The sequence below is a fragment of the Silurus aristotelis genome (assembly GCF_946808225.1).
Source record: "Silurus aristotelis genome assembly, chromosome: 26".
NCBI lineage: Eukaryota > Metazoa > Chordata > Actinopteri > Siluriformes > Siluridae > Silurus > Silurus aristotelis.
The window spans coordinates 3,720,814-3,732,427 of record NC_139599.1 but is presented as its reverse complement, the minus strand read 5'-3'; the positions used below and the strand labels follow the sequence as shown (position 1 = coordinate 3,732,427).

At 37.3% G+C, this 11,614-nt stretch overlaps 2 protein-coding genes across 2 annotated transcripts; both read right to left on the bottom strand.

Moving 5' to 3' along the window:
* Positions 1-440: 440 nt before the first annotated feature.
* gng10 (guanine nucleotide binding protein (G protein), gamma 10) lies at positions 441-4,626 on the bottom strand. The gene is made up of 3 exons (XM_083531175.1): positions 4,438-4,626; positions 2,730-2,862; positions 441-912 (listed from the first exon to the last, which is right to left on the bottom strand). Exons 1-2 carry the CDS (start codon positions 4,519-4,521, stop codon positions 2,737-2,739), a joined length of 210 nt encoding a protein of 69 aa, XP_083387301.1. The 5' UTR covers positions 4,522-4,626; the 3' UTR covers positions 441-912; positions 2,730-2,736.
* Positions 4,627-5,399: 773 nt separating this feature from the next.
* On the bottom strand, positions 5,400-10,702 carry dnajc25 (DnaJ (Hsp40) homolog, subfamily C, member 25). The gene is made up of 4 exons (XM_083531153.1): positions 10,316-10,702; positions 9,354-9,506; positions 8,013-8,483; positions 5,400-6,725 (listed from the first exon to the last, which is right to left on the bottom strand). The coding sequence occupies exons 1-4, from the start codon at positions 10,622-10,624 to the stop codon at positions 6,603-6,605; spliced, it is 1,056 nt and encodes a 351-aa protein (XP_083387279.1). The 5' UTR covers positions 10,625-10,702; the 3' UTR covers positions 5,400-6,602.
* Positions 10,703-11,614: the final 912 nt, after the last annotated feature.

Here is an 11,614-nt window from a genome sequence, read left to right as displayed (position 1 = left end):
TGCCACAAATAAATTGTATACTCAAAACTGGCATTTCTCTAAACCAGGACTCAAACATAGCATAGACTCAAACACTGTATCTCTCAATCTCCTTCACATACAAACACAGGTTCGCTTTTTAAACTCCTACTGATCTATTCTTCAGTACCAGAGTTTTGGTGGTTGTGTGTATTTTTGTCCAGTGCACCAACGTAGGCAGGGTAAATTAATTGAAAGGATAAGATCAAAACCATGAAGGCAGAGCAAACACAGGCATGTGTTTACACTGAGGACAGGGTGGAGTCATCCCAGGGGAGTGTATATACAGTATCGTGTGTGTGTGTGCGTGTGTGTGTGCGTGCTAGAGCATCCTACCATGAACTTGACCGAACTACTAATACTTGCTATTGTGTAATGTTTATATTTGGGTATGTATAAAAGCAGATGACTCAGAATAGGAAAAAGACAATTTATCTTTATTGGAAAGCCATCACATTTCAGCTATACGGTTTATTCCTATGAAATTCCCAGATTAGTGCATATATGAGAATCATATTGTCAAATGAAGAGGTTTTGTCTTATAAGGCACCAGGACAGCATACTACCCTCTATACACACTCAGGACTTCCACAAAAGTCCAAAAGGCACACAATTACAGTTCCACATTTTAATTCACACTCAGTAAAGCGTTTTTTTGTTTTGTTTTGGTTTTTTTGCCCATTCGGATTCGCCACGATTATCGAACGTCTCATGATTCTACCGCATGTTGTCATGGTCACCAATTAAAGTGCGTAGCAAAAACCATCAAAATGTTACGACATTCTCTGATCAAGTTACACAATAAATAGACAATGTTGATTTCGAAAAGGATAAAAGTCCATGCTGCATCTTTTTCCTCTGTAACGAATATTCAGGAATCCGGCAACGCGATATCTGTGAAAAAAAAATTTTTAATAAAGAAGTAAAAAAAGAGGAAGAAAAAAAAAGAAAGCCAGACATAATTTTCAACACCATTTTATTTTTAACATATTGACCAGCGTACAGGGACGAGCAAAGAAAACACATTACCCTAGCACTAACTAAATATAACCCCTCAACCACTTGCTTTTTCTTTTCCACCAAAAAAAAAACCAGAAGGCTGACCGCTTCCTCATTCTCAAACCAGCCATTTTGCAAACCCACGTTTGCTTTTTTACCTACTCTACCCCGTAAGCTTATTACAGAGATGAGAGAATGTACGACACGTGGCTTTGAGCGTTCCTCGAAGAAGCCATTGCTCATCCTGCAGTTTTTTTTCCTGATCTAATGCAACCTCTAAAATCTCCTTCACCGTGACTCCATGACTCCATTTTCCTGTTGATGTAGTGAACGGAAATCACGCAGCAACACTGCAGAGAGCTGACCGGATACGTGTCCAACACTCATGGATAAAAATACCCCACACATGCATAAGTGCATGTGTGTGTGTGTGTGTGTGGTGTCTGAGGCATTTACAGTTCAACGAAGATAATCATACAGCGGTGAGCAAAATTAGAGATGCAATGAGATGGGAATCTCAGACAGAAAAAGAACTGGAACCCTTTATGAAAAACGAGCAATCTGACCACATAAACTAGTTCTACTCTAAGCTTTATTTCAAGCAGGAACTGATATACTAATGCTAATTCTAAACAGACGTTCATGCATCTTGCACTCTAAGCAGAAACTTCTGTCTGGTCACTCTGTCTGTTCATAAAGTCTAGACTGGTGGAGTGCTTTAGTCATGATTGACCTTCTGCAAGTTTCTCCCATCTCCACACATGATCTCTGGAGCTCAAACAGAGTGGCCATCAGCTTCTTGGTCAACTCTCATACAGTATCAAAGCACTTCTTTTCCGTGGTTGCTCAGTTTGTGGCCAGTGACCAGCTCTAGGAAGAGTCCTGGTTGCTCCAAACTTGTTCTATTTAAAAATTATGGAGGCCATTGTGCTCTTGGGAACCTTCAATGCGGCAGAATTATTTCTTGCAGTCTTCCCCAGATCTGTGCCTTGACACAATCCTGCGGTTCCTTTGACTTCATAGCTTGGTTTTTGCTGATATACATTTTCAGCTGTTAGATCTTATAGACACATGTATGTGCCTTTCCAGATCATTTTCAGTCCATTGATGATGAAGCCAGTAAGCTCCATTGTAGTGTAAAAACATCTTGAAGGTACACTCTATGGACAAATTGATCAGGACACCTGACCTTTCTTGGTATATGTGGTTCTTCTTCAAACTGGAGGCACACAGTTGTATAGGATTGAACACATTTGGGATGAATTGGAACACTGACTGCACCCCAGGCCTCCTCACCCTCACCTCCTATACATCAATGCCTGACTTTACTAACGCCCTTGTGGCTGATGAACACAAATGTCCACAATCACACTCCAAAATCTAGAACATCTTCCCAGAAAAATGGAGGTAATTATAAGAACAAATTGGGACAAAATGCAAAGCTCAAAATGCACATACTATAATTATGACCAGGTGTCCGCAAACTTTTGGCAATATAGTGCATTTCATATTTTCAAAGATATGACAAATCTAAAATCTGTCTATGAACGTGTCGATGGGTGTGGAATAAAAAAGAAAGCATTTAAGCATTAGTCCTCAACATAATGTGTAAAAAAGTGAATGAAATTGTCTGAATGCAACGTGTTTATAGAAATAAAACCCTTTTTGTATAAAGACGTCTATTTATTTTGATTATAGGAAAAGCTGCACACCTTGCGTTTAGAAGATGGAACATGAACGTGGCTCTCGGAAAGGGTTGCTGCCCGTTGGCACCCCGACCAGGAGGGCGTCCTTGGCGGCATTCTGAAGACAGTACTGCTGTAATTCAGCTGCAGCCTGAGACACCTGTGCATACACAAACACACACACACACACACACACACCTGTCCGTTTTGCAATCTTATACGAACAATGCTAAAACCGCATTCCAGAAACTCAGCAAAAACGTAATTCAACACTATTGTGTTTCATCTGGTTGTTGTTTAATTTGGAAAAACAAACAATTACCCTTTGATTCCTCTAGAATGCTGCATCTGTATGCACAATACTCAGTTCTGTTCCTGACACATAATCTGCTATATGCAAATGGGTACTGTCTCACGGTCAGATATTCCTGGTCAGAACAGTGACATTAGTTTACATAGTCAAATCAGCACATAGGCACATGTTGAAAAAGGGATTAAGGATGTGGAATAAATACCATGTTGTCTTTATTATGGATATAAAAATGATATCATAGACATGATTAAAAATAAAATGTTACCCACGGTTTGTTTCCTTCCCAGTGGTTTCATTACGTTTACTTGATTAAGGACCCAGAAATTACTGCTCCACTTTTGAGCATTATATAACACCAAATCTGATTTTTTTTAAAGGTTAATATTAATATCCTTTTTTTAAATTATTAATGCGCTTGTTCTAATATGTAATTAAATCCCAAATTGGGGTAAAATCCTAGGGTATTAGTAACAACTGTATTCACAGAGACAGGGACATGTATAGCAAAATCTTTACATAATTAGATATATATTATGTGCTCATATGTAAAGGTTTTTTTGAGGATACAAATTTGTATTTATTTCCTTTTAGAAGGAGTCTCCAAGCAACCAAGATCATTTTTTATCTTGTTAAATAAATATTTTAAAAAATCAGCAAAAGGTGTGAAAAGACTGTTAAAGACAATCTTCTTAAAAGCATGACTTGTTTATTAATTAATTCATGCATTCATGGAACAATGTGCTATATAGTATAAAGAGATGAAAACACACAACATAGGATATCTTTGATACACAAATCTAAAAAAGGTGAATGCAAATGCAGGCGTTTTGCTTCCTAGATTCCTTTTCACATTCATATTGGCACATTAGTTTTGACACCCTGCAAGAAATGCAAAATGAACCCAATGAATCTGAGATTTATTTTCAGTGTTTTTAAATTATTGGCACCCCAAAAATCAGGGTGATCCTGATCAGACTCTTTATGTAATGTCTATGACTGTCTGAAATGTAACACTGGGAAGCTAAACCTTTATGAAGAATTGGACAGTAATTTTTTTTAAAGTATATTTTATAATGATTACATTTTTTCTTCATTGATTTGAAGTACATCTTTTTATTAATTTAATTGTGAACACACCTACTTAGTTTGATTTATTCTTTTATTTTAGGCATTAATAATGTAAAGTTAAGACATGCATATTAAAAAAAAAATGTCAAGCATCTCCAGCTCTTGTTGTACAATAAACATGTCACAGGAATAAACATGTCACAGTGATGCTGTAAACTCTAGTTCTCCTTAGTTAGTTAAAGATCTGAGATGATGATACACACTTTGTACCAGGTTTCTAAGCTCCTTCGACTTTCCATGTGCAATTCATTTCCTCTTTCGCCATAATAAACTTTATTTTGTTATCATTCTCACCTTTATTCTCTCTACACTGGCTTGCAGTTTCAGCTGCTCCACGCTCCTCCTCATGTCCGTCAGGCTCAGGTTAGAAGAAGACATGGTCCAGGATGAAGCTCGGTCACACGGATAAGTGTTATATTTATCGCGACGGCAACAAAATTACGTTTCGACTCTAATGAGAACTCAGGAGCGAATTCCTGAACTCACAGACACCAGGGCTGTAAGCTCCGCCCATAAAGTCTCTGGGCCAATCAGAGTTGAGAAGGCGTGGCCCAGACCATAGGCGGTATGTGTATACTGTGCACGTTACACAGGCATGGGCGATACCGCTTTTTCCTTTAAAATGCGATACTTTTAGGAGCGGTATCGTCGCTATCGATACACATACACTGTTTTTGAAATCCATAATACAAATAAAAAAATTCAAAGGACCTCACTTGTCTTTTGTTGTATTTGTGTAAACATGGCTAAACATTATTAATCAATTACACCTTTAACACAATATGATTTTTCACACAAACCATATTTGAGCTGTCGCACGTGTAATGTTTCTAGATAGATAGAATACTTTATTCATTAAAAAAAGGGAAATTGTAATGCTACAACAGCCAGTTAACAGACATTTCAACAAAGTACAAGTAACAAGATATTGAGGGTGGTTCAATAAAGAGATCGCAATGAGATAGAAAGTAAAATTCTTATTTTAAATCTTATTTTTATTTGAAGAAGGTCTTCCTGCAATGTCTATGGTACATTTTTCTCGTCCTTTTACACATTCCGTAGAGACACCTTGCTCATGGTGGTCATTGTGGTGCTCTATTCTCTCGATTTGTTCTTCATGGTGTTCCGTGGTACATCTAATGTTTTGGAAATTCAATTATACCCCTCTTCTGAGTTATATACAAAACATGAGGCATTATGCATGGTTGCAAGCTCTTCATCGACCATGGTTTTAGTCGGTTGGACAAAACAAGATGTTATGAAAAATCCAACAGAAGCAGATCTTTATTTGGGGTTAAGCAGGAAAAGTTCACTGTGTGATGATTACTTTTCAATATAAGGTCGAATGTGATCAGTTTCCTTGGAACACAGTTAAATCCACAATTACACAAGAGCTTGCACATTTATAGAACCAGGTTTTTTCTTTTGATCTTTTTTGCCCCAAAATCAATTTCAATTAGATTTTTATTAACATTTATCTGTTAACATTTAGTCTTCTTTTCAGTTGAACTGCATTGATAAGTAAAATAATTGCACATAAAGGCTTATAGAATATAAAGCGTCGTTTTCAAATATAAGATTATTATGCTGTCCCCTCATACAAGACGACAAATTGGGAACTATTACATTTAATTCTAGTAATTGAAGAATGAAGTGTCCTACATTGTTACGGTTTATGGTAACATTTAATGTGGTATGTTACATTAATGCCCGAACAAGTACCTTATAGCAGCATTCATTCCTCCAAAAGCCCCCCCACCTTCTTAAAATTAACAAGACAAAAAAATACAACTTAGACATCCACATTTGTCCTGAAAGCTGTCCCTGAGGAGGTTATTATTGTTTTTTGAATAAACCAGTACAATCTATTTTCCACTATTACAGATATCAAACATTTCTGCCATGCACCATGTTTTCCTTTTCCCCTCCCCCAATAATTATGGATTTTTTTTTTCTTTCAAACTGCATGAGTAAACCTGTTAAGAAAACACCCCAAGTCATCTGCAGACACAAACAGCACCTGAACTGACCATCGAACAAGTTTAACAGTCACTTTAATATCCTTTTAAAAATATATTTCATTTGTTTGGATGCATAAAGAGGCAAAACAGGTACAAACACATTAGAAGGCAGCCTCCCAATATGAGTAAAAGGCCAACGTCGACAGCAGCAATGTGGATGAGCGCACTGCTTTGATTGCTAATAATGCACCGAGCTGCTACACCGGACCCCTGACCTCGGATCAGCTCAGAAAGAGCCGAGGAGACCAGACATGTGGAGTTACAGCAGCTTCTGTACAGATACAGCCGTCAATTGTATTCATATCTGTGAAAATCAGTCAAAGGTCTTACAACGATGCACACCAAATCTAGTTGTAAACATGTGTGCAAAATCAACACACACTCACGCACACATAGGAAGGATTGTATAATCAGTGTAATCTGATGCAACATGTGCAGTTAATCGTCAGCGAAAGTGATGCGACCAGGTCCTTCGCTTTTCATCCAGCGTCTGTAGCGCTTCCACCGTGGGTCTGTGGCCATTTTCAGTTTCATTTCATCCTCCTGCTCTTCTCTGTACACCTGGAAATGCAACCAAGAAAGGATTTTGTCAATACTGGAGTACAGACACCTTTTATTCAGGTACAAGCGGTTTCTGACCTCATTGTTGTCATTATTAAATATATTGAGGTACCATTTTTTATGGCTAATCAAAGACATTGTCCATTTAAAACAGTGGAAATTTCAAGTATATATATATAACATTAAATTATGAAAGTTTGTTTCCGCCGAAGAAAAAAGAAAATAAAAAAAAAAGTTATTGCCAGAAAGTGTCGCAAAAAAACAAAAAAATAAAAATAATAATAAATAAAAATAATGAGTTTATATCGTGCAATTCTGCCTTTTTATTCTTTGCAATAACCTTTCCCCCCCCCCAACAATTTTTCCTTGATTTTTTCGCAATATCCATTTTTTTTTTTTTTACTATTTGGTGGCGGAAACGGGTTTCCGCATAAAATAGAATACAAAATGATTTAAAATAACGCTTAGCGCGCTTTTGCTTTCAAAAACAAGGAACCAAATAAGACAGCACACAGGCATCTATATCGATACGTTGCCTACGTAAAGAACATTTAGTCATTTGTTCCTAATAAATAAACAGTCGTGAGAAAAAAAGTAAGTACATTCTCCATTCTCAATAGATTGCAGTAGTAATTTTCCCCAATAAAAATCTAAACCAAAAAAAATAAGTACACCCAACTATGCTAATGCAAATCATTAAAAGACTAAATAAGCCCAGTCTTAATAATAAAAATGAAATAAATCAAAGTGAATGAAAGTTACTTCATCATTCAGAAGTGTGATAAAAGCAAAACATTTTCCATTTGGGTGTTTTGGTGCACTCAGGTGTGTCTCCTCTAAAGAAGCAACTGTTACTGCTCTTTAGTTAGGTAAGGGTTATAAGGCCATCTCCAAACAAATTGCAATTCAGCATGTTGTAAGATGAAAAGGAGAAATAACAAAGAGAAAGCCTTTGTAACAGTTGCAAATCTTCCTAGGAGTGAGCTTCCCAGAAAATTTGGTCCAAGGTCAGACGGTTTACGGCTCAAAGATCTAAAGGAAAAACCCAAATATCACCTACAAGCCTGAATACAGCACAACTAGAAAAATCCTAAACAAGCTTCATGGCTAAGGAAAAAAAAAATGGCTTATCTGCAAAATTGATTCTGTTTAAAATAGTGATGACTACACAATTTCTGAGCTATGATAAATTAAAGCAGAGGATTGAAGCAGGAAATTGTGAATGGGAGAGAGGTTGTAGCTCCCCCCTACCAGGACACGTTTGTACAGAGAAAACCCCAAACCCACCTCATAGTTCTCTTTTATCCACAGTTGACGCTCCAGGAACGTTTGTCTCAGGTGATCTTCCAGGCTGTCGAACTGTGCCTGGGACATTTTCATGTACTTGCGAATGATGTAGAGCTTCTCCTTCTCTCCGTACTCCTCGCCCCGAAAGGTGAAGCGATAAACCCACGAGAAATACCACGCCACACAGAGGCACATGTGATATGGGAACAAGATGATCCTGAACAGCAGGATGTCGGAGATGTTGGGCTTCTGGTAGCCTCCTTTAATGTCAATCTTGTTTTTGATGATGTCTCGGATGATCTCCTCTTCTTCTTCACGGATCTCCTCTTTGGAACGCCGGTTCTTGCCTTTCTCTTTGGTGCGGTTGAGCAAGCCTTGCTGCTTGGCCAGCTCGGTCGCCTGGATGCGGTACTTCGGGACGGTGGTAAGGTAGTTGATTGCTTCGGTGTAGCTGCTCCACCAGCTGTAATACTGTACAACAAAAAGGGAATTAAAGTGAATACACTTACGGTTAAGTGCAAAAGTTTGTACACCTAGAGGGCTTTTATAGCTTCTAAAATATAAGCGATATTAGGAATGAACTTATTAAAAAGCATGACGCCATTCATATATTAATAAAGCAGTTTTTGTTTTTTATTAATAGCTGGCAATCTTCCATGCTTCAAGTGGACTTCTGGATGCCTTGGTGTGTTACTGTAAAATAAACTTTTCTAGTGGTAATATTATCTCCACATCACATCATTTACCCAAGAACTCATCAAGAGAAGGTAACGATGCATGCATGTATATAGACTTATAGCGTCACTATGCCATCTACTGCACTGGAACGGAATTGCACCTGAATCTGAAAATAAAAAAAAACTGTGATCCGGTCAGAACCTTAATTCATTTACGTTTCCGTGACGTATCTCCACATGTTACACAGATGAGGTTTGGAGCACATGAACTGTCCACAGAGACAAAACAGTTTTTTACATGGGAATCATCATAGTTTCGGTTACAGACTGCATCCCCCCCCCCCTTTTTTTTTTTCTTGTCAGCAGTTGTCTTTCTGCACCATCGCTTGGCCTTTTCTCAGCTTTTCAACTAAAAAAACTTGACATGGCTCTTAGTTTATCCTTGAACCTGTCCCTAGAACTTTCTTGTGACCTAGTAGCAATTCTTCCACTGGTATATTAGATTCCAAAACCCAAAGAATTCTTCCTTTTCTGAATGTATTGTTCTGTTCAATTGTATAAAACCATGTTATTTTCATTGTTTTTTTTTTTTATCCTCAGTGGGTCTCAAAAAGGCAAGAAAGTTGAGAGTTTCAGTGCTGGAAGAAAAAAGTGAATCGCCTACCTGAAAAACTGAAATTGCACACACAGTCACAAGAATAACTATCCTAACGTCCACTCTGGGTGCCAGCCGTCTCCTGTAGTAAGTGTAATAGTGGCTGTAGTATTGCTCCGGGTGATCCAGCATGTAGTCATAGTCCCGACGGGATTCGTCATCCTGCAAGACATTTAAAAAGTCACATGAACATCATTTGCTTAATATGCTGTTGTTCTCAGCTTGATAAGTCAGTTTACTGCAGACATGGACAAAACATATAAAGTCTTCATGCACCAGTCTTTTATACACCGAATCGTGGTGTTTTTTCTTTCTTTCGGGAGCTACGGTTCAGCAGCACAAATGGCTGCACAGTTATGTATATGCATATACTGTACATTGTCATTTATAATTCATATGTAATCATTCACATTATTCAGGCTTTTTTTTTTCCAAGTTTAGTTGGGCGATATGATGAATGCTAACTGTAGATACCCACAATTTGCTTTTCTAATATATTATAACACACTTATTATTATTTTTTTTTTAAACAAAACTATGAATATTAAATAATCTGACTCGAAGAAAACAGTGATGTAAAAAACGTTCACATTTTCCGTGTTCAATATTTCTAGAGTCTTCCTTTAAAAAAAAAAAAACCCAAACAAAAAAAAAGAATAAATAAATAAATAACGAAGCAAAAAGTCTCATTTATTATACATTTCCAAAGCATATTATTGAATTTTTTTGTATCTGAGATGCACCACACACAAAAAAAAATCATGATATTCTAAGTACACTGAACCTATACAACTCGAGCATCATTTGCATACAATTGTAATCAATTCTGCCTTCATTTGCATACTACATTATGATAGGATGTGCCGTTTTCTGACGTAATAACTACGGTCTAATCGTATGCACATACAAGGCAGGTGATAAAATCATGAAAATGATCTGAGGAAAAGTTCATAATGAAATGTGTCACTCACTTTTAGAGTTTCATAAGCTGTAGCGATGAGCAGAAACTTCTCATGCGCGCTCTCTGCAGTCTCTCCAGCCAGAGCAGGGTCTCCAGCCTGGAAGCGGTCCGGATGGTATCTCCGGGCCAGCTGGCGGTACGCGCGTCCGATCTCCGCCTTGGACACGTCTCTGCTTACCCCGAGGACGTCGTAGCAGATCTGCGTACCGCAGTAAAGCCCATCGATCAGCGCTACAGCCCCCGGGATGCAAAGCGCCGAGATCAGGAGAACAACAGTCCACAAACCGAGGCGCAGAGCACACGGTATGGAAGCCGCCATGTCAGCATTCCCAGCGTGTCGCGCGTTAAAATGACGTAGCACGTAGCTACGTGGAGGGCTGATGGGAATTGCAGTTCGTCCGTCTCTGTCCAAAGACGTTCTCTTCACATTTGTGTGTGTATATATATTATATATACAGTACAGACCAAAAGTTTGGACACACCTGCTCATTCAAAGAGTTTTCTTTATTTTCATGACTATGAAAATTGTAGTCACACTGAAGGCATCAAAACTATGAATTAACACATGTGGAATTATATACATAACAAAAAAGTGAACTGAAAATGTCATATTGTAGGTTCTTCAAAGTAGGAATCAAGAGAATGCCAAGAGTGTGCAAAGCTCTAAGCAAAAGCTACTTTGAAGAATCTACAATATGACATATTTTCAGTTATTTCACACTTTTTTGTTATGTATATAATTCCACGTGTTAATTCATAATTTTGATGCCTTCAGTGTGAATCTACAATTTTCATAGTCATGAAAATAAAGAAAACTCTTTGAATGAGAAGGTGTGTCCAAACTTTTGGTCTGTACTGTATATATATATATATATATATATATATATATATATATATATATATATATATATATATATATATATATATATATATATATATAATTTTAAAATAATGTAATTCTTGTTTTTGATTTTATATAATCTCATGTCCATTATCGCTTTAGGAAAAAACTGCCTAACAATTCAATAAAAAGCTAAGTTCTCTTTGAATTTAGATAAAAGAAAACGAGCTAGCGTTAGCATGTGATTAGCAGCGTCATAGTTTACATTTTTGTAGCCATTTTTCCCCCTCACACGTCCTGAAAACTAAAACACAAACAATATGACGTAATGACTAAAGTTAAAGAAACTAAAGTTTCTGGAACGTTCCCGCAAAATTCTCTTACAGAAAGTTCACCAGGGGCTTGCGTTTTACATAGTATTCCCTATGTAGACATGGCATTTATATAAAATATTACATATAAATTTAT